This window comes from Cryptomeria japonica, chromosome 6, assembly GCF_030272615.1.
Source record: "Cryptomeria japonica chromosome 6, Sugi_1.0, whole genome shotgun sequence".
Lineage (NCBI taxonomy): Eukaryota > Viridiplantae > Streptophyta > Pinopsida > Cupressales > Cupressaceae > Cryptomeria > Cryptomeria japonica.
In genome coordinates, this window is record NC_081410.1 from 17,353,735 (window position 1) to 17,374,622 (window position 20,888).

The 20,888-nt window shown below is 35.1% G+C and overlaps 1 protein-coding gene across 1 annotated transcript; it reads right to left on the reverse strand.

Moving 5' to 3' along the window:
* Window positions 1–9,751: 9,751 nt before the first annotated feature.
* Window positions 9,752–20,298, reverse strand: LOC131048074 (uncharacterized). The gene is made up of 4 exons (XM_057981930.2): window positions 19,773–20,298; window positions 18,081–18,148; window positions 11,087–11,235; window positions 9,752–10,968 (listed from the first exon to the last, which is right to left on the reverse strand). The coding sequence occupies exons 1-4, from the start codon at window positions 20,088–20,090 to the stop codon at window positions 10,211–10,213; spliced, it is 1,293 nt and encodes a 430-aa protein (XP_057837913.2). The 5' UTR covers window positions 20,091–20,298; the 3' UTR covers window positions 9,752–10,210.
* Between the last annotated feature and the right edge of the window lie 590 nt (window positions 20,299–20,888).

A 20,888-nucleotide genomic window follows, 5' to 3' on the forward strand; every position in this document is an offset into this window, starting at 1 on the left:
GATGAGCTACAAAGGGTTTTGTAGATATTTGATTAAAAAGATGTGATGGAGAGTTGGACATGGTAGAGAGAATTTAAAACTTGCAAATTTTATATTTTTTTATCATAAAAAGCAAGAGTTAACAAGCCATTTTATGTGACTGGAAATGGGTATTTAAGTTATATAAAAAAAGATGAATATGATTAAGGATATTTCTATATTTAAAATAAGTAAAATAAATATATGATAATTCTTGTGCTTTGAACACCTAATTTATGTCATTCAAATTTGGAAGTATTTGGGTGCATGGCACTTCTTTGAAATACACACAACCAATGTCTTTAAATCAAACATTTAATAACAATTACATTTGAATAGAAAATAGATTGCAATCAAAGACATCTCTTAAGATAGGTATGCTAGTTCATTACAAGCATTACCATTAATACTCTATTCAAATTGAATAAGTTTTAGACATAATAAATTATTATATAGAACTAAAAATTAAAAAAATATTTTAAATTAGTATCATTTCTATGCCAAATAGTATAAAATAATTTACATTAATATTAATTAGTTTAAAATTTATTAATGATATAAATTTGAAGTCTCATATATTAAATCATATATTAAATCGTATATTAAATCATATATTAGATATTATTTTAATATATTAATAAATATATAATATAATATATTATTATTTAAAAATATAATATACTAATAATAATATAGTTATACTAATTAATATTTAAACAAATACATAAATTGTTATATATTATCTTATATATTAATTAAACAACAAATATTATTTAATACTATAAAGACAAGTAGCATTTTGTTTATTCTAACAATACAATCTCAATTTTGTTTTTTTTTAATAATAAAATTGTAAAAACAATATATTAATTTAAATTATAGTATTGCTACAACTGGATTGGTAGAGTCTTTTTGAATTGATTATGTTATTAGTTCTTGTCGATAGGCAAGATTACTAATGTATTCATTGGATGCATTTTATTTCTTATGGTAGCCAATCATATGAGACTATTTTAAAATATTTGTCTAGATTTCTATAGTTTCAATTTTGACATATTTTCTCATAATTTAAATAATACTATTTATCTCTTTTCTTATTAGCCTATTTTGCAAACAGACATTGCAAAAAATGTATTTTCTTTAGTTAAAAAATAGTCAATATTATTTGCAATTATGTGACAATAAATTTTTGGTCTCCCTCATAATGATAAATGATCTTTGAATTCCACAAAAATCTTGGGAAATCTTATTTCATTCAAATGAAATCCAAAAAAATCTAAATAAAATATTATTGAAAGGATGTATTTTCGTCACAAATGCCATTTCAATGAATGCATATTTGTCTCTCACAATGATGTGGATGCCTTTATATATTGCACCCTTTCCTATCTCTAGAACCCTCTTTTTTATTCTTTGCCCTTAGTTGTTGGCTTTGTTGGCTTTGTTGACTCTCCTTAGCTCTTCATTGTGTACCATATTTTAATGTAACTTTTTTCCTCCCATACCAAAGATTCATGAACTTCTTTTGCACATTGATGTTTATTGTTCCCAAAGATTATGAACAAGGATAACCAAGAACAATATCCAACCCATCCATGTCCAAACATAAAATTTTCACTACAAAACATATCGATAGAGAGCTTTGAATCCCAAAAAAATTGAATATCCTTACTTGCTATTGATTGTCTTTGATGTGCTTTTATTTGTACTTGTGACTTCTCGGATAATCTCATGCCGATATAATAATTGTATTTGTTGCTAGGGTTTATCTAAAAAATAACCTTCAATTTTTTAATACAACCACAAAATTAAAGGACTGAATCTTTAGGACTAAAGTGCATGTACTTTTATCCTTCATCATCCTCTTTTCCTCCTTCCTCTCCTCACTCTCCTCTTCTATTGTCTCTTTTGGCACCCATCTATCTAAGAAAACTTATTTGAATTCATCCAAAGAAGAAAAGTTATTATGCAATGACACAAACCATTTGTTAGCTTCACCATAGAAGTGTACATAAAAATATAATTTTCATTGTATTATTTGATCACATACTCTCAAAGATCCTAGACTCCCCAAGACTCGGTAAGTCCCCACCCGGGAGATCCTAGGTGTCCCGAGGGCCCGAACTCGGACTCATCCGAGTCTTGGGAGGATCCCGGCGAGTCCAAGGACTTGCGGACTCGGCCCATACCCAACGAGTCCCGATGCCTGACCTCAGCCAGTGTAAAACAAAAAATAAAACATGAAAAAAAAAAATCAAATAAATGTTTTTAAGTTATTTTTTTTACTTATATTGGCTCCTTAACCCTATAAGTGAACTCATTTCATTGTATTGGAAAAATAGGAGAGGAGTGAATTGTGAGGAAAAACAAGAGTGCATAGTAGGGCAACCAGCAAGGAGGAAGAGAAAAAAAAAATTGGTTTTTTTGGTGTTTTCTAAGCAAAAATTACTTCTTTTTTTTTTTCGAAACATTTTTATTACATTGTTCTTTTCCAAAACAGTTCTATTACATTGTTTTTTTTGTATTAGTTTATAATTTAACAATGCACAAATGTTCATTCTTTTGTAATTGTGCCTTATTCTAGCAACCTTGAAGTTTTGAAAACCATATTTTTCACTATGTCTACTCCTACTCCTAGAACAAGCCTAAGTATAAGGGATCTAGCTTGGAAACATACTGAATATTTCCTCTGGCAAAAAAAAGGAGAGGCAAAATGTAAATATTGCAAGACAATTTTTCATGGAGGCATGAATAGATTGAAATACCACCAGGCTAGCATACATGGCCATGATGCTAAGCCTTGCACCGAAGCACCTCCTAAAGCTATTCATGAGTGTTGAGTGCAACTAGAAACATTTGAAGTGCAAAAAGAAATGAAGAAGAGGCAAAGGAAGGAGTTGGCTAGCATTGCTTGTGTTGGAGAAGCTTCTTCCATACCTCCATATCATCCTGGTGTGAGTGCCAATGCTAGTGGTAGTAGGAGTATTAACATTGGTCCTAGAGTTTGTAAATCTAGAATGGATTCATATTTTGAGTCATGCACTACTCCTGGTGCCCAATTGTCGCTTGAGAGCATGGGTTGGAACAAGGAGGTACACGATGCAGCTAAACGTGCAATTTGGAGATTTTGGTACTATTGCACCATTCCATTTTTTGCAACCAAGTAATTCCTTTCTATTTGATTATTTTAAATTTTTATCATTTACAATTTGCTTTGTATATTGAATTTTTATTGGACATACTTATCTTATTTTTGTGACAAGTCTCCTTATTGGCAAAACATGGTTGATGCCATCACTATTTGTGGGGCAAGTTTCAAAGCCCCTTCTGAATCTGACTTAAGTGGCCCAATTTAGACAGAATTGGTGGCTAATGTAAAAGCCACATTAGAGGACCAATGCGAGATATGGAGCAAAAACGGTTGCACCATCATGACCGATGTTTGGACCAATAAGAGAAACGGGATGCTCCTGAATTTTCTTATTTCTTTTGCAAGTGATTGAGCATTCTACTTTCCTCAATGCATTAAATAATTTGAATTTGATTTAGTGATTAGTATTTTTAATTTAAAATTTATTGAATGGTCATTAATTTTGCTTTATTTTCATATTTCAAGTGGCACCATATTCCTAAAGTCCATTGATGCTTCTGCACATTCAAAAAATGCCACATTCCTATGTGAAGTTATAGAGGAGGTCATACATGAAGTGGGTGAGGAGAATGTAGTTCAAGTGGTGATAACCATCTATATTTTGGTCTCCATGTGTCACTCATTGCCTTGACCTCATGTTGGAGGATATTGGCAAGCTTCCATGGATCAAGACATGTGTAGAGAAGGCAAAAAATATTTGCAAATTCGTATACAATCATTCATGGTTCCTTTGCCTAATGAGGCAATACACAGGGCAAAAGGAGTTGGCTCATCCTAGAATCACTAAATTTGCCACCAATTTCATTAGATTGCAATCCTTGATTCGGTGTAAGGTAGCTTTGACGCATATGTTTGTTGGTGAGAAGTGGACTTCCTCATCCTATGCTAGGACTGTTGCAGGGATTGATGTGGCAGATTACATTTTTTATGAACCAAGCTTTTGGGCCCCTTGTGCTAAGATTGTGAAAATAAAAAAAAATTAAATTCTACATTATGTTTTAATTTTTATTCATATTTTTCCATTGTTTGCTTATTTTCATTCACACTTAAGTAGACTGATATTAGTTAATGTTTCACAATATTTGCAATTCATTGAACCCTTGGTAGTTCTCCTACGATTTGTTGATGGGGAGAAGCCCGCATTGGGCTACATATACAAGGGCTTGGATAGGGCCGACGAGGCCATCAAATTTGTCTATGGAGGAGATGAGAGTAAGTATCGTCCCATTTCGGATATCACTGATAGGAGATGGCAAGTCCAGCCTCACAAGCCCCTCCATGCAGTTGCTTATTACCTCAATCCGGCATTCCATTTTCGCATTGATATCAAGGCAAATGAGGAGATTTTTAATGGGCTCTACTCAGTGATAGAGTGTATGTCGCCTAGTCATAGTAGCACTATAATCCACGAGATAGAGGTCTTCTCTCGTCAACTTTGCAAAGACAATTGGACAAAAATGCAACCAAGTAAAAATATATTTTAAGAGCATAATTTTAATTATATATTATTCTATTATTATTAAATGAGATTGATTTCTTTTTCTTTTTCTCATCTCAGATATGGTTGCAGACGTTTGGTCCTAAAACACTGAATCTTCAACAGATAGCCATTCATATTTTGAGCCAACCATGTAGTGCTTTCGGTTGTGAGCACAATTGGAGTATGTTTGAGCACATACACTCCAAGAGGCGTAATAGACTGTTTGTGGAGAGGTTGAATGATCTAGTCTTTGGTCATTACAACCTCCATCTTAAACAAAAACAAGTTTTGTACCATGACTCCACCTCGATTATGCTATAGGAGGTCGATCCAAAATCTGAGTGGATCGTTGAGTCTACGAATCCTGTCTTTAGTGACAAGGACCTTGATTGGATAGACCAGGCAGATAGAGAGTTTGAGGCTGTAGCCATGGTAGAGGAGGTTAGAGAACGAGCAAAGCCAAACACAAACACAGCTGATGTTGGTGAGGGTGGAATGGAGTCACGAGCAAAGACTATGGCTGTTGAATCATCCAAGACCTACCTTAGATGCATTCGTAGGAAGGATGCAAGCTCCTTTGAGCCATAGACTTGTAGTTATTTTGATATTTGTGTGGAACATTTGATGTCATGGATTTCATATTCCAAGAGTTTTGTATACATTTTGACAATATTTATAATTTTATATATCTATGTTTGTTATCTCCTTCAGCTACAATTTGTGTTTATACTAATGTGATCAACGTATACTTGTGTATGTGATCAAATTAGCTTCTATTTGATGATGTTATTGTGTATTTAAAGTTAATTTAATAAAAGGTGCATGAAACAAATTTTAAATCCTTAAAAATCTCTAAATTTCTTGGGTTTTTCACTTTGTCGATACATGTCGAGTATTCATCAAGTTATTTTGCCAAGTCCTGAGTCGAGTCACCCTTGTCGAGTCTGAGTCTCATTTCTATGCATGCTCTTTTAAATTGAAGCTACCATTCTAATGCATCGCAACTTCCAAATTAGAAATCTCCATTGAAACTAGGGCTCTACAAAAAAAATATTTCAATAGAACTCATATCCCTATCATTAACCCAACTTTAATTAGACCATTTCATAGTGTTGTCAACCTCAAAATAAAAAAGACAAATAACAGACCACAAATGAATTTTGACAAGCTTTCCAAAAATGCAAAAAGATTTTTAAAAAAAAGCATGGTTTGCTAACCTAAAGAGAAAATTTATGAAAAAACATAAAATTGCAATATCTTACATAAAATGACTTCAAATTGGGACTATAGGTGGATCAACGTACCCGTGTTCAACCCTCCAAAATTTAGAAAAAAAAAATTGTTGTTTTATTACCCTAGGAATGAATTTGGTAAAAACCCTAATTTTGCAATAAGTCCCTCAAATCTGCTCCAAATGACCTCAAATGTAGACCATAGAAGCTTTAATATGTCCTTGATAAATCCTCCAAAAAAAAATTAAGTCATCAAATTAAGAAAGATATGCTCTTCACATTTTGGCCTGCCGACTCAGAGAAAACATTCACCTTGTATTTTGCTTCTCAAGTGCCAAGAATATACTCTAATACCACTTGCGAAGATCCACACATATAATAATTGCAATACCGTAATGTAGAAAAGAGAATATGCATACCATAAACCTTGAGGTAGGGTAACACTATACAATACTCTATGGAAGACGTCACTACTAGATCTCAAAGAGATCCCAAAAACAATATAATACTCAACCCATCTCCTTACACTAATAATCACCTCCTTTACATAGACCTTCTCCTAATAACATAATGAAGGGGTAATCCCAATGAAGGCCTACTCATCACCTAATATAATTAATTACTCGAGTTGTCCAAATGACCCAATATAACTAACTTAAGGAATGTGTGCCACCTGTCAACATCTCTATCCACATAAATACATTAAATATCATATACCTAGATAAATAACAATAAGAAAACATTTCTCCCATTCATGGATTTTTGAATCACCTTGTGTCACCAATCAATCACTTGAAGGTTAAGTGGGCTCTTCCCCTTGAAGGCTTTTGGAAGTTAAATTTCAATGAAAATTCCCAAGGCAATCCAAGCCTGTCTAGCATTGGGTGTCATTTGAAATTCTCCAAATTGTTTACTCAAAGTGGCTGCAAAAATATTAAAGTCCAGAACCAATAATGAAGTCAAACCTGAAGCTTTACTACTTGGTCTACAAATTGTAAAATCATATAATCTTGATAATATTATTATTGCCAAGTGACTCATTAGTCGTCATATTTTACATTCGAAATCGTCACTCATCAAATTGGAAGATCATAAAAATTTTAAAGTAAGCTTTCAAAATATTGGATAGTATTCCTCCCTACCTTGTCAAACATTACTATTGAGAAGGAAATATGGTGGTAGGCTTTCTTTCAAATCAATGAAAATATCAAGAGGATATCTTAATTGTGGATGATGGCCCCACACAATAACCAGAGCTCCAAGACATAATGCAAAATGATTTCATGACCTTAATTAATTTCTACAAGGTGATGACAGTGATTTGATCATTACTATTTGGTGTTGAAAGTATTCCCACACATTTCCACTCATTTTATCTCGACTATGAAATGGCATGAGACCTCAGTCATACATCTTTCAAAGTTCCTCCTCTCTCCTACTTGTGGTGTGCCATGGATTCATGGCTACAAGTAGGTGCTTTTGTGCAACAGATGGCTTTCAATGGAGAAATAAAAGTGGCTAGCTTGAAGAAAATCTTCTTTCAAGAGTGAGGTTCTTGAAGCTATTGTGGAGATTTTGTGTATGTATTTTATCGAGGGAGTTATAAGGCATACGATTAATTCTAAGGTTTCATCATTGTTTGTGGGTGGCTCCTTTGATTGACAAGAGATAAGGAGGTCACAAAGCCTGCAATGTCTTCTACTAGGAATCTGCCTATTTCCTAACAATTAAACATACATCATCATTATACATTATTATGCCTTAAATCAGATTATTAAAACTAGAGAACAATTAGTATTCAATTGATAATTACCATATTTAAGCTCCCATTCCTTACTTCTTTCCTAATCATCAACCCTAACAAAGGATGGGGAATTACTATGTTAGGACGCTAGAAAACCATTCTCCACAAATAGGCCCAGGGGTTTTAGGAACTTCCGTCCATACCACCTCTTGGTCCACCTAAGGGTTTTAAGAACACCGGTCCATACACTTCTTGGGACTCCCCTACTTTGTGAGATATTAATACCACCTTTCCCTAGCAAAACCAACCTATAGAGAATGACTAAGAATTAGGTCATTAATATGCTAATCTCACATGTATTATGAATGTATATGTAAATAAATAATATTAAGCATAATTGTCATATAAATCTGATTTCCCTATTATTAACACATATAAATCTTATTGGCATTATTTCTGTTATATGTATATATAAGAATAAATGAAACAGCTTATATTAGACCATATATCTGCCCCTTGTTCCTAATAGAATTCAAATATAACATTCCTGTAAATAAGCATTTAGTTCATAAGTGAGATACAGCATATACCAATCTACTGTAACAACAATGATTGCTAGTAATATAATATGATCTGCTCCTTCGTTGATGATCTGAATCTGTCTGCTTCGTTCATACCCTCCTTGAATGCTGGCATGCTCCTCTTTATACCCCTCCATCAGGTTTGTAAGGTGGTGACTCTTATTCAAGGTGTGACCGTTTGAAATGGAGTGTGTCTATTTGTTGCAAATCGCATCCTTCAGGAACTCACCATTTCTCTTAACTATTGATTATTAAATCTAATTAATCGCTCATTGTTTTAGGGAAGATTGCTGTTAGGAGAGGACAAGGAAGGCGATCTACTAGGCAATTATCATTTGCTGTGTGCACAGTAGCAATCACGATCTGCTGTAGTCAAGGTTAGGGTCAAGAAATTGTAAAGTGTCACTGTTGTGAGACAATTTCTTATTAGGTTTTCATTAATAATGTGCATCAGATTGGGGGCAGGACAAAGCCTTGGGGAGATACTTTATTTGGGAGAAATTTTGGTCTGGTTTGAATGTTGTAGTAAACGATGCAGAAATGGAAAAGCTTTCCTCTCCCAATGACTGGCTATAAACTATAAGGACCACTGTTGATCAACACTATCATATGCATGGAGAAAAGGTTCAATGCCCTTATTCAGGAGGTTGCAGCCATTTAGAAGTTTCCTCCAATGGACAAAGGAAAACATGTTTATCATCCTGCTTTGAACGTTCTAGAACTACTCCAGCTAGAGAAGTTCTCCCCACATCAGGAGCACTTCAACATCATTAGAGCAGAAGAGGTGATCAAATTTCTAGTGAAGATGGTGGCTCTTTTGAAAAATGATGGCGGCTCCTATGGTCCTGACTATAGTGGTTTGTTCTAGGTTCTCCATGATTTTCGTTCTGTATGGGTCTTCTATTAGTTCTTCATAACTGGTTGGGGCAATTTTATTTTGCATACCTGATGAAGTAGTTGCAGCTATATGATATAGCATATATGTGAAGTTGTAATAGATCTTTTTTGGAAGGTCTATCTGTTCAAATCTTGCTTAACTACTCCCTTCTATTCTAGGAAGATTTCTCTATGTAATCCTTTTTGAGTTTATTATATAATATAATGGGAGGGGGACCTAATCCCTCACTTGAATTATCAAACAAAACAATGCGCAAATATTTCATATTAGGCAGTATTGTAATTTTTTCACATTGCCAGAAGTCTCTATGCTTAAACATTAAATCATTTTGTACAAAAAATCATTTTCTTTCTTTTTAATTTTTCTATTTACAAAGCTAACTTTATATTTTTTTTAAATGACTAGTGTGACTAATTTTTGAACATTTAGATTACAGGATCTAGTGTAATTAATGTTTGGAGAACCACCATAATTTCTTGAACAAGGCTTGAAATTTTGGATTCTAAAGATGCATATAACATGTGGACAACCTCTTTTGATCATTATAATCCCTATTGCCAGGCTTTATATGTTGCCAGGCTGTTCAAATTAATCTAATTTTATAGTGATCAGGCTTTAAGACTTGGATTTATTGCTTGTGGACTTTATTTCAATATCTTGGTTATAACTTATTATAAAAAAATCTTGTACTGTAAAATACAATTCAAAAACATTTTTGTAACGGAATACATGATTTGGTAAATTTTATCAATCAAATTTTCACATCTCAACACGTAACATTTGTTTGAGAACTTTATAAATAGATGAACTAACCCAAGAATTATTGTTTTCTGATCTTACCATTTCGATCTTTTTCTGTTTATCCTCCTTTGTTTTTGGTGAGATGTGCTTTTTAGTCTCTACAGCATAATCCTCCTTTCCTGGCATACCTCTGTTCTGAGATATGGTATCTGTGGAGTTTTTTTTCAATGCTAATGATTCACTTATTGAAGGTCTCTTCATTTCAAGAGTCTTGTGTGCTATACTAATGTTTTGTGTGTTGCCAGTATCCTCAGATAAGCTCTCCTTGTCTCCTTTTGTTCCACCATTTACCGTATGTGAGAATGTTACTTGTAAATTTGTAAATCTTCCAGTGCCTTCTTTACTTTCTTATTTTTCTTTTTACTGTCTGCCTCTGCCATTTGAGATGATTTTATCCTCTTCTCCTTTGAAACTCTAAAGTTTGGGGATGTGCTGGGTTCTACTGAGAAATCCTGCAAACTTTCCACCTTTGATTCTCTTTTTGCATTATTTGAATCTGTCACACCTGATTTCCTGAGATCTGTTGTTATTACCACAACTGTATCACCAAGTTCTCCATCATCTCCTGGACTTGTAGCATCTGATTTTGTCTTTCTCTTTTTCTTCTTCTCCTTCTTGGATACTTCAATACTTATTGGGTTCTCTAAATCTTGCCTCAAGTGTGCAGTCTTTCCCTTTTTGGGTTGTGTGTGTGAAGCATGGCATTTCAATGGTTGTACTTCATCCTCAATTGTTGTCACTTTCTTACTCTTCTTGCCACCATGTTGTTTGTCATTATCGGTCACAATCATTTCATCTGATTCCGGCTCCTTATTCTTCACCCTCTTGGATTTTTTTGATTTGTAAAAGGGTTCAGCAATGTCAATTACCTGTTCCAATTTATTTGAAGCATTTGAAAGTTTGACAATGCTTTTATGAGTTATTATCACTGGCTCCACTTTTTTATTAACTTTTTCTGTAATCTTCCCATCTTCAAGTCCACTTAAATTATCGACAACTTCAGAGAAAGAACTTTTGCTCTTCTTGCTTCTCTGAAAATCTATTTCTGAAGCATGTGCTTTTGCTGTTTTAACAGTAAACATACGTCCTGTCAAAATATTTACTCGCAGAATTTGATCAATAGTTACTGCTTATCTGACTTTCAGTTCAAAACAAGTCTCTTACATGATCAAAATATATACCTTTGCTGAAGCCATTTGGATGTACCTTGTTATCCTTTTTCTTGCTGTTTACCTCACTCATATCAATATGTACGTCCACATTTGCTTTACCAAAAGTGATCTCCCTGTTAACCTTTCCTTCCGCTGAATTCTCTTTTCTTGAACTTACACTGCAAAAAATAATTCGAGACAAAGACATAAATATCAGTTACCATAAAAACACAAAAGTAAATTAAAACTTCTCATAAAAACTGTTTACAAAACCCTCTTACAACACATATAAACTGCCTCACATTTGACGATCTATTTACAAAACCCTCTTACAATATTCATAAATATTATTGTAAACTGCCTCTTTCAGCAATCTGTTTACAACCACAGGGACCTCAGCTCCTTGAACTCTCTGAAAAAAAATTCTTTCAGGTTGCATGTATGTATGCAACAAATCTCTCACACAATCTAACCTTCAGGTCTGGGTGCAAACTGCCTCCAGTTCGGCAATCTATCTGCACACTCAGGAACTGAGGGAAGGAAAAATCCCAACCAAAACCACACATGCAAATCACTAATGATTTGACTTAAAATCTGAAAAATTAAAAAGTATGCCAGCCTTGAAGGCTTCATTATCACTCCAAAATCTGATATAAAACTGATATAAATCAGCACATAACAAATAAGAAATACTTAGGAAAAATGATTTCCTAGCTACAAACTAGCTTCTTAACCTTCAACCTGCAATTCTTCTTCCCCTCAAACTTCCAAAAAATCTAAAAATGAGAATCCTCAAATGAATAATGAAACTTGTCTTTTAATCACCATAGTTGCCAAAACCTGTTATTGGTAACCCCCAAAAAGTGACACCCAAACAAGGGAAAGGCCTTCAAAGCTTCTAGATGCTTTGTCACCTCCACCTCCAAACTTGACAAGAAAATTAGGCCAGTATGCCATCAATTCCACTCAATGGGACCCCAAAATAGAAACTGCCCAATAACTCATTCTTGGGCACCAATTTTTGAATTTTCAACATTAAGGCTGGGGTCCCATGGAGGGGGCTTCCTAAAAAATACAGCGGGCATTGCTGAGATTTTTTAGAAAAAATTTTAAGCTAGTGGTCCCATGAATTTTGTAGTGTAGTCCAGCTTAAAAATTTAAGCTCCAAAATTTAAGGAGGCTGGTGGTCTCATGAATATCTTTTATAGCATGTGCATAATAAAAACAACTAAAAATAATTCATTTCCCTCCAAACCTATTTTTTTATAGAAATTAAATTTAGATTTTTGACAAGTGGCAGATAACATCCCTAAGCTGGTGGGGCAATTTCTAGCCCCACCCCTTTTGCACCCGCTCAAATTTGCATGCCTAAAAAGTAGGGGCTGCTATTTTTTTAGAAAAGATTCCAAATAATCTCGTAGCACAAAAAACAATTCTTCATGGGACCGCCTCTTCCTTCAAAATAGAGCTTAAGCCCCCCTCATGGGACCCCTGCCTAAGGAAAATATTTTTGAGTCAGAGCAAGTTGTGACTCCCATTTCTTGAAAAATAAATTGAATGAATGATTCAATAATCGGATAATTACATTGAACGATATACACACATATATATAGAGGTTACAAGACGATGTTCTATAATTAGAACATAACGTTAAAGTAAAAGAGTAAAGAGCTAAACACTGAATTAAGCGTGAAAGATAAATTAAGCTTAAAAGCTAATTACATAAAAAAAGTAAATGACCATTAACCAAGGAACTAAAAATAGGTGACTAACATAGAATTAAATATTCTAATACCCTCCCTTAATGGTCATGCTATCACACCAAGCTACCCTCTAAATTTGAGAAACTTTGTCGAGCTCAAGGACTTGGTGAGGATATCTGCAGTCTGATCTTTTGTAGGAATGTACTGTAGTATCACTGATCCATCTTCAACATGCTCACGGATGAAATCACAATGAAGCTCCACATGCTTTGTCCACTCATGGAAGACTGGATTTTTGGCTAATTTTAGAACCCCTTGATTATCACAAAACAAGGGAGTAGGTCCTGGTTGAAACATTTGCATGTCTGCAAGCATCCTACGTAGCCAAATTGCCTCACATGCTGCCTTAACAGTTCCCCGATACTCTGCTTCAGTCGAGGAAAGAGCTATTGCCTGTTGCTTCTTGCTGGTCCATGTGACTACACGTGTACTACCCAAGCTGAAAACATACCCAGAAGTTGACTTTCTGTCATCAACACAACCTACCCAATCTGAGTCTGTGAAACCAACCAGCCTAGGATCTTTGCTTCTGCTATATAGAATGCCAAAATCAGGAGTGCCCTTCACATATCTAAGCACACACTTCGTTGCAACCCAATGTTCAACTTTTGGGGCTGACATGAAGCGAGAAATATAGCTCACAGCATAACTGATGTCAAGTCTAGTGGCGGTGAGATAGATGAGGCTACCCACTAGTTGCCCGAATGAAGACTCATCCACTACAGGTGAATCTGATTTGGCTGATAATTTGAGCCCTATCTCCATAGGTGTAGATGCAAGTTTACAATCTTGCATTCAAAACTTATCCAATACGCTCTTGGCATACTTTGACTGAGAAATGAATATGTGGCTGTCAATCTGTCAAACCTCTACACCGAGACAATAATGGAGAGTCCCAAATCTGTCATATCAAAATGCTGACACAAATTTTGTTTGACCTGCATGATCAGATGTGCTGCATTGTCAGTAATGATGAGATCATCAACATAGACTACTAGAAATAGAATATCATCACTAGTATGTTTGACATACATATTGGGATCTGAAGGACTCCTCTGAAAGCCTTGATAAATCAAGTACTTATCAATTTTGATGTACCATGCACGAGGAGCCTGTTTGAGGCCATAGAGTGCTTTGACTAGTCTACATACCTGGTGTTCCTTACCGGCAACCTTGAAACCTGGAGGTTGCGTCATGTAGACTTCAGCCTGCAAATCACCATTGAGAAAGGCACTCTTGACGTCCATTTGATGGACTTTCCATCCAAATTGAGCTGAAAGAGTGAGGACAAGCATAAAGGTACTCATCTTGGCTGTGGGAGCAAATGTCTCCTCATAGTCGATGCCCTCCTTCTGTGAAAACCCTTTTGTCACCAACCGAGCCTTGTACTTATCAAGGCTTCCATCAGCTTTATACTTGACTTTAAACACCCATTTGCAACCAATGGGCTTCTTCCCTAAAGGAAGATCAGACAATACCCAAGTGTTGTTTTTCAGAAGACTATGTTGCTCAGCTGCCATAGCTTTTTCCCATTCAGGTACACCTTTAGCATCTGTATATGTTTGAGGCTCATAAATACTGTGAATGTTAGCCATACGAGTAAAATTAACTATGTTGCTTGCTCTTACCTCTAACTGATCTGCCCTCAATGAGCTCATCATCATGAAGATCACCAATGGTCCTAGCCCACCACTTAGGCTGGAGAGTAGAAGTACCAACATCTGCTGCAAGATGAAGATTAATTGGAATATCTGGAGCAAGCTCCTCTAGATGTGGATCTAGAAGATCCTGAGGAAAGTCAGGGGGTGCAATGTCATGCTTGGGAGACCCTACAACTTTAGAGTCGACTGAATCCCTCCCATCAGGTGGAGCTAAGGGAAGACAAACACCCATACTTGCCGATATACAAAAACCCTTCCTCTAGGGAAGAAGCCCATTGGTTGCAAATGGGTGTTTATTGAAGAGATTTTTTTTAAACTGTTTTTTTTTTTAAAAGAGTAGGGTCTTTTTCTCTTCTTGGGCGGATTTTTTTTGCAGGTTGAAAATTTCCCTAGGGTTTCTACAATTTTCAACTAGGGTTTTGACCCTTTAGTTCAAGTCGAAATTTTATTCTAGTTGCAAATTCTTGGTGGGTTTTTTGAGACCTCAACTAGGTCATCGTTGGATTTTTTGTGTGCATCATTTTCTGTGCCTCAATTTTTGAACCGTCGGATTTGCATTTTGATTTCAGATTCTTGGTGGGTTTTTCGAGAGCTTTTTGGGGTTGGTCTTAGATTTTTCTGGGTGCCTCATTTTCCGTGCCTCGAATTTTGTGCCAGTGAATTTGCCTGGGAATTTAAAAATAGTCAGTGATTTTTGCTAATTTTGTGGACGTCAGGAATTTTGGTGTCTTCTGGGCGTCGTTTATGTTGTACAGCCAACCTAGGTTTTCTGCCCCTATTTTTTCTTTTTTTTTTGCGTTTTTTGAGGAAAAAAATCGTCAATATTTTTCTTTTTTTTTTACAAAAAAATCAGAAGTATTTTTTTATTTTCTGCAAATTATTATTTTTTTCTGATTATTTTCAGGAAAAATTTCAGGTTTTAAGTTTGCAAAAAAAATTTAATTTCGAGGTTTCTTCCAAACCTCGAAATTCGCGCCTTGGTATTCGTGTCAGAATTCTTCTCCAAGGTTTCAATTTTTTCAGCAGCTGCTTCTATTCTGATTTTTTTTTTTTAAATCAAATCAGATTCTTCTGTATCATGCTTTCACTAGGTTGACCTCGTTCAACCTCCATTTTCGTGATGACATCTTTGACCAACATCATGTTGGGACACAGTCAAAAGTTCAACAGCTGCCACAACACCTAGAAACAGTGCATGTTCACGATATCTAAATATCGTTACCTTTATCAGATTGATTTAGGCCAAACCTCATCTTACAAGTCCCATGGTTTTCACGATTTTTTCTTAAAAAATTGTCCGTCGGTTTTCTGATTTTTTCCACAAAAAATCATGGGAGGGTTTTCACGATTTTTTCCTCAAAAATTGTTTGCAAGGTTTATAATTTTCCCTTAAAAATTATCTCAGCTTTATACTTGAGAAAAAAATCGTGAAAATCCTGCCATAATTTTTTGTGGAAAAAATCAGAAAACCGACAGACAATTTTTCAAGAAAAAATCGTGAAAACCATGGGACCTGTAAGACGAGGTCTGACCTAAATCAATCTGATAAAGGTAACGATATTCAGATGTCGTGAACATGCACTATTTCCAGGTGTTGTGGCAGCTGTTGAACTTTTGACTGTGTTCCAACATGATGTTGGTCAAAGATGCTATCACGAAAATGGAGGTTGAACGAGGTCAACCTAGTGAAAGCATGAGACAGAAGAATGTGATTTGATTTTTTAAATAAAATAATCAAAATAGAAGTAGCTCTTGAAAAAACAAAACCCTGGAGAAGAATTTTGGCACGAATTCCAAGGCCTGAATAACAAAAACTTTTGAAATTTTTAATTTCCATGCTCTGATACCATGAAAAATAAATTGAATGAATGATTCAATAATCAGATAATTACATTGAACGATATACACACGTATATATAGAGGTTACAAGACGATGTTCTATAATTAGAACATAACATTAAACTACCAAGACTAAAGAGCTAAACGCTAAATTAAGCTTAAAAGCTAATTACATAAAAAAAGTAAATGACCATTAACCAAGGAACTAAAAATAGGTGACTAACATAGAATTAAATATTCTAATATTTCCCATGCCCAAAAAGGAATATTCTAAATTTGAGGAAGAATATTCCAAATTCAAATTTGAATCTCATATTCACCATGGATGCTCCTGCATCGGTATTTATGTAATTGAGACAGATAAAGTGCCTGCAATAAAGTTGCAGATATTAGGAAAAGCTGGAGTTCTGGGTAGGGACGAGCTTGATTCGAGCATATATTCTAACTCTATATAGGGTCAACCTTGGCAAGGAAGACTCTGAGGCACTAAGGATGGTTGCTGGGCCAGGTTTGTTGCCTCAGAAAAGCCGAGGTGCCAATGATTGTCTGCTGGAACTCAGTATAGGTTTTTTAACTTCTATGACAGATTTGATCATATCAAAATATTTTCACCAACAATGAGGTTATTTAGAAGGACCTCAAACGTTTCAGGCTTAATCATGACCTTGAGAGCTTCACTTGCAGGCCACGGAGTTTGCTACTTGGACAAAGGGAAGCCAGTTGAGTTCTTATTTTATGGTAACAAAGTTATTTCTATTGGCTATCCTTGTAATTTCTCCTTTTAATAATTATTGCATTCTTTTGTCCTTACTATGTCATAGTCCTGGCATGAGGGACCGGGTTCCAAAGTGGAGATGCGGTAAATTACTCTTACAAATAGCTGGAGAGTTTCCTTATAATTCAAGATATATTTTCTAGCAAACTTAGAGTCTTCTGTGGATGAATCAATGAAGGAATCCCATAATTTTGATAAGTCGTGCCCTTAATTTCCTGTAATTGCAGTGCAATCTATATGTTCTGTGTCAAATGGTTTGAATTTTTGAAACGTCGTGCATATTTTTCTAAAAGAGAAAACTATCCAATGGTGGAAGATTCCCTTTTTGTTTTTTACTAGCCTGGGCTTCCTCAGGGTGCCTGTTTACATGACAAATTTTGTCCATTAAGAATGTTGACAAACAAAAGCGCAATTCAAAGACTGAACTTATTTTCCAGTAGGTAAACATATATCTGACTAAATAAACAGAAAATCATACAGTTGGATACAAATTCTTTTGGTAAAAAGAATTTGAATCCCAACATAGACATCTTTTAAAAAACTGTGTTTTCTACCAGAAGCTCTTTGATTAATCTAAAAGGACTGTGGAAATGTAATGTCTTTGATAAACACCTTTGCTCGAGAAGGTGTGAAGGTGGTCCTAATTGTTCACAGATGAATCTTCTTATCAAAGTATTTTCCTTCGGAAAGGTAATCTCATACATATATGGGGAAGGATTCACATTTGGATCTAAAATCCTTTCCCTTTCAATAAAGTGGAATACTTATATCCTTGAGCTCCAGTTTGAGAATCCCTTAATGAGGTACAATGGCAATGATCTCATTTTTTCCTAGCCTGCATATCCCTTATGAAAAAAACAAACACCAAGGAAAAGAAGTTATCTTGCTCAACCCATTTGATGCATTAACTTCAAAGAGGGAAAATGTGGTAAGTGAAAGAAACATTACTTACAGAGATTCTAACAAAAGAAGCAACAAAAACTCACTATATTTTATTGCAGTAATAATGGTACATATCTTCCAGCTTTACTTTTTGTTCCTTCCTTGTGAATTCCTGAAAAGCAGACAATACTTGCATTACACTTTGAAAAAGAAAACCTGATTTTTAGAATTAATATAGGTGGAAATACAAACAGAATATTCTGAGTTTCTGCCCAAATCATGCAAGCCTGCAGATAGCACCTTATGAAAGTTCATATTCAGTTCAGCTTGGCTCGAGTTTTGTGAATGCTTAGCACTAGAGAAACATTAAGGCGTCATGCCGTTTTTTTTGTTTTGAAAGCATAGAAGTTACTGTAACCTGTTTATTGCCACAATGACCCAAGTTGGGCCGATCAAAGCCAATGTGACCTAAGTCAAATTTTGGCAGGCTTGCACTTAACAATTGTATAGTGATTGTACTCTAAATCAAATGGTATGCATACGTGTGTGTTATAATTACCCTGATAGGCGTGCAAAAGAGTTTAATTGTCTCAAAAAAGAAATGCACACATTACTTAAGCGCAAAACCTAATGACAAGAGTTGAATTTAATAGTAGATGGACAGGAAAATAATGTAATGTGACTAATGCAGTGTGTAAGGTCTAATCAATAACCTGCCAAAAAACTGCTCTATAGCAGGCTAATCCCTCTTGTGATTACACAGGCGAGATCGGGCTTTTATCAATCACAGAGTTTGGATGATCTGTACTGTGATTTGGCTTTTCCCTTGACCTTCATGACCTCTGGCAAGAAGCGTCCATCCCTGCTGAATACTTGCTCCACATAGAAACTCAAATTCAATATCCTAATAAGGTGGATGACCATTCCATCACTGCACCAATCAGCTCAAAATAAAATTTAAGAAATCAATTATATGGCTCATCTTTGCTGCTGCTGTTTTCCCAGAATTTGACAATGGCAGGCATTATGAATTAAGCATTGTGTGCGTGCCCTAACAGCGTTCAGATGGAAAAGAAACTCGCACCAGAGCACACACAGGGCATGCCGAAAGTACAGAGCCAAACACACTCTTGCGGCTTGCCCCATCTATTTGAATACTGAGAACCCCCTGCCCAAACCACTGAAGTAATCAGAAAACATGCACCTTGACCGTTTAAGAAATATGCCATGGAAGATCCACAAATAAGTCGTATCCTCTTGCTACTGTCATCATCTGTGAATGACAGTCACCAGAAGACGACAAATATTGGTGCAGGGGCAGGGCCGGGGACTTCATTTTCAAATATAAATATGAAAAGGGTTACCGACGTATTGAATTTTAAATATGACCACCAAAAAAGTAAGAAGTTGAGCTTCAGACCTAGATGACCAAGGTTCAAATCTTGGCAGGCGAAAAGCCCTCCGTTATAAAGTGGTGAATTCCGATATTAAAACTGAGAATGCCGTATTAGTGTAGTAGTAATGGACACAGTGAAAGATTCAAATCCCCCTCGCCCTAATAATTTTAGTGTTTCCCAGGTCTAAATTACTAACTATTGCCGTCGTCAGTCTACCCCACAATAAAGAAGAAAAATTTACTAAGGCATTTCTACAAATGCATAAACGGGCCGTCAAAGACGGTTTTTGGGAAATTCACAGAACCAAACAAATCCAGCAGAAAAAAATTAAACAAAAAAATAGTTAAACTCATCTATACAAGTGAGAAGGAAAGTAAAAATCTGTTTTGTTCTACATACATGTTGGGTTTCTGAGAGAAATGATGATAATGTATTTGAAAGTCCTCTGCTGCTCAGAAATTCAGCTATGAGATCCTCCAACTGGTAAAAACCTACTGAACGCATATTAAGTTCACTCTTTTTTTTCTTCGAATTCTTGCAAGGATAATCCTCTTCAATGGCATGGGCATCTTCCTCCTCCTTCCCCCTCTTCTTCTTTGAATCACTTGCAATTAGTTTCAAACTCCCTTTGATTGGCTTCTCATTAATGTTGTTTTTCCTCATATTGAGTTGCAGTGATCGAGGTACGAAATGCAAAAGCGTGCTGTCCTCAACCATGTCCAATATTTCTGGTAAACTACTTCGAATACTCAATTGCTTACAAACTTTTTAAGCGACCATCAAAAGGAGATAAAACTTTTGGCAGAAATCTCATACCAATGAAATTTCACGAGCTAATGAAATTAAACAGGCTCCTTTGGTATGCCAGTATTTTGCTCGTAGCTAGAAACTTATGTTGCAGAACACTCAAATTTATATGGCAAATGCAATTTATGTATCAATTGTTTTAGAGCCTTTTTGTTTAGTGGGCTTAAGGGTGGGATCTTATGGAGGGGTTCCTGAACTATTTTTAAAATTAATTTAAAAAATAGTTTCATGAATTTTGTAATATAATCTAAGTTTAAAAGTTTAAGTTGTTATATTTATGAAAGTTGGTGGTTTTATGAAAATTATTATTACTTATCGTGGGTAATATGGTTTCGTGAATTTTGTAATATAATTTAAGTTTTAAAGTTTAAGTTGTTTTTTATATTAATAGCAGCAAAATATGGGTGTTGTTCCAATAAAACAACAGTCTAGAGGGCGTACAGTCAAAACAGAGAACTAGTAGTAGCATATTAACAACACATTAATTGCAAACTATTAGGATCAAACCAAACAACACCTACAGCAAAAAAGACTAACTATAATATTACTTCGACAGCATAATTGCATAATAACAATCTTAGAAAATCTAACTAAACTTCTAAAGTAACCATAATAGAGAGTCTTTAGAGTCAAGCCATAAATGGCATAAAGCAATAAAAGAGAAAATATAAGGGATTGAATCCCTAGTGGTTCTTTCCAATCTTGCAT

Bases quoted from the DNA above. Each gene is read 5' to 3' on its own strand.
- LOC131048074 (XM_057981930.2), bottom strand. From the start codon at position 20,090: ATGGTTGAGGACAGCACGCTTTTGCATTTCGTACCTCGATCACTGCAA. The intron at 11,236-18,080 runs GTGAGTTTTTGT...TATTTTTTGCAG, and splicing joins TATTACTGCAATAAAATATA to TGTAAGTTCAAGAAAAGAGA. The intron at 10,969-11,086 runs GTATATATTTTG...CTGTTAAAACAG, and splicing joins TCCAAATGGCTTCAGCAAAG to CAAAAGCACATGCTTCAGAA.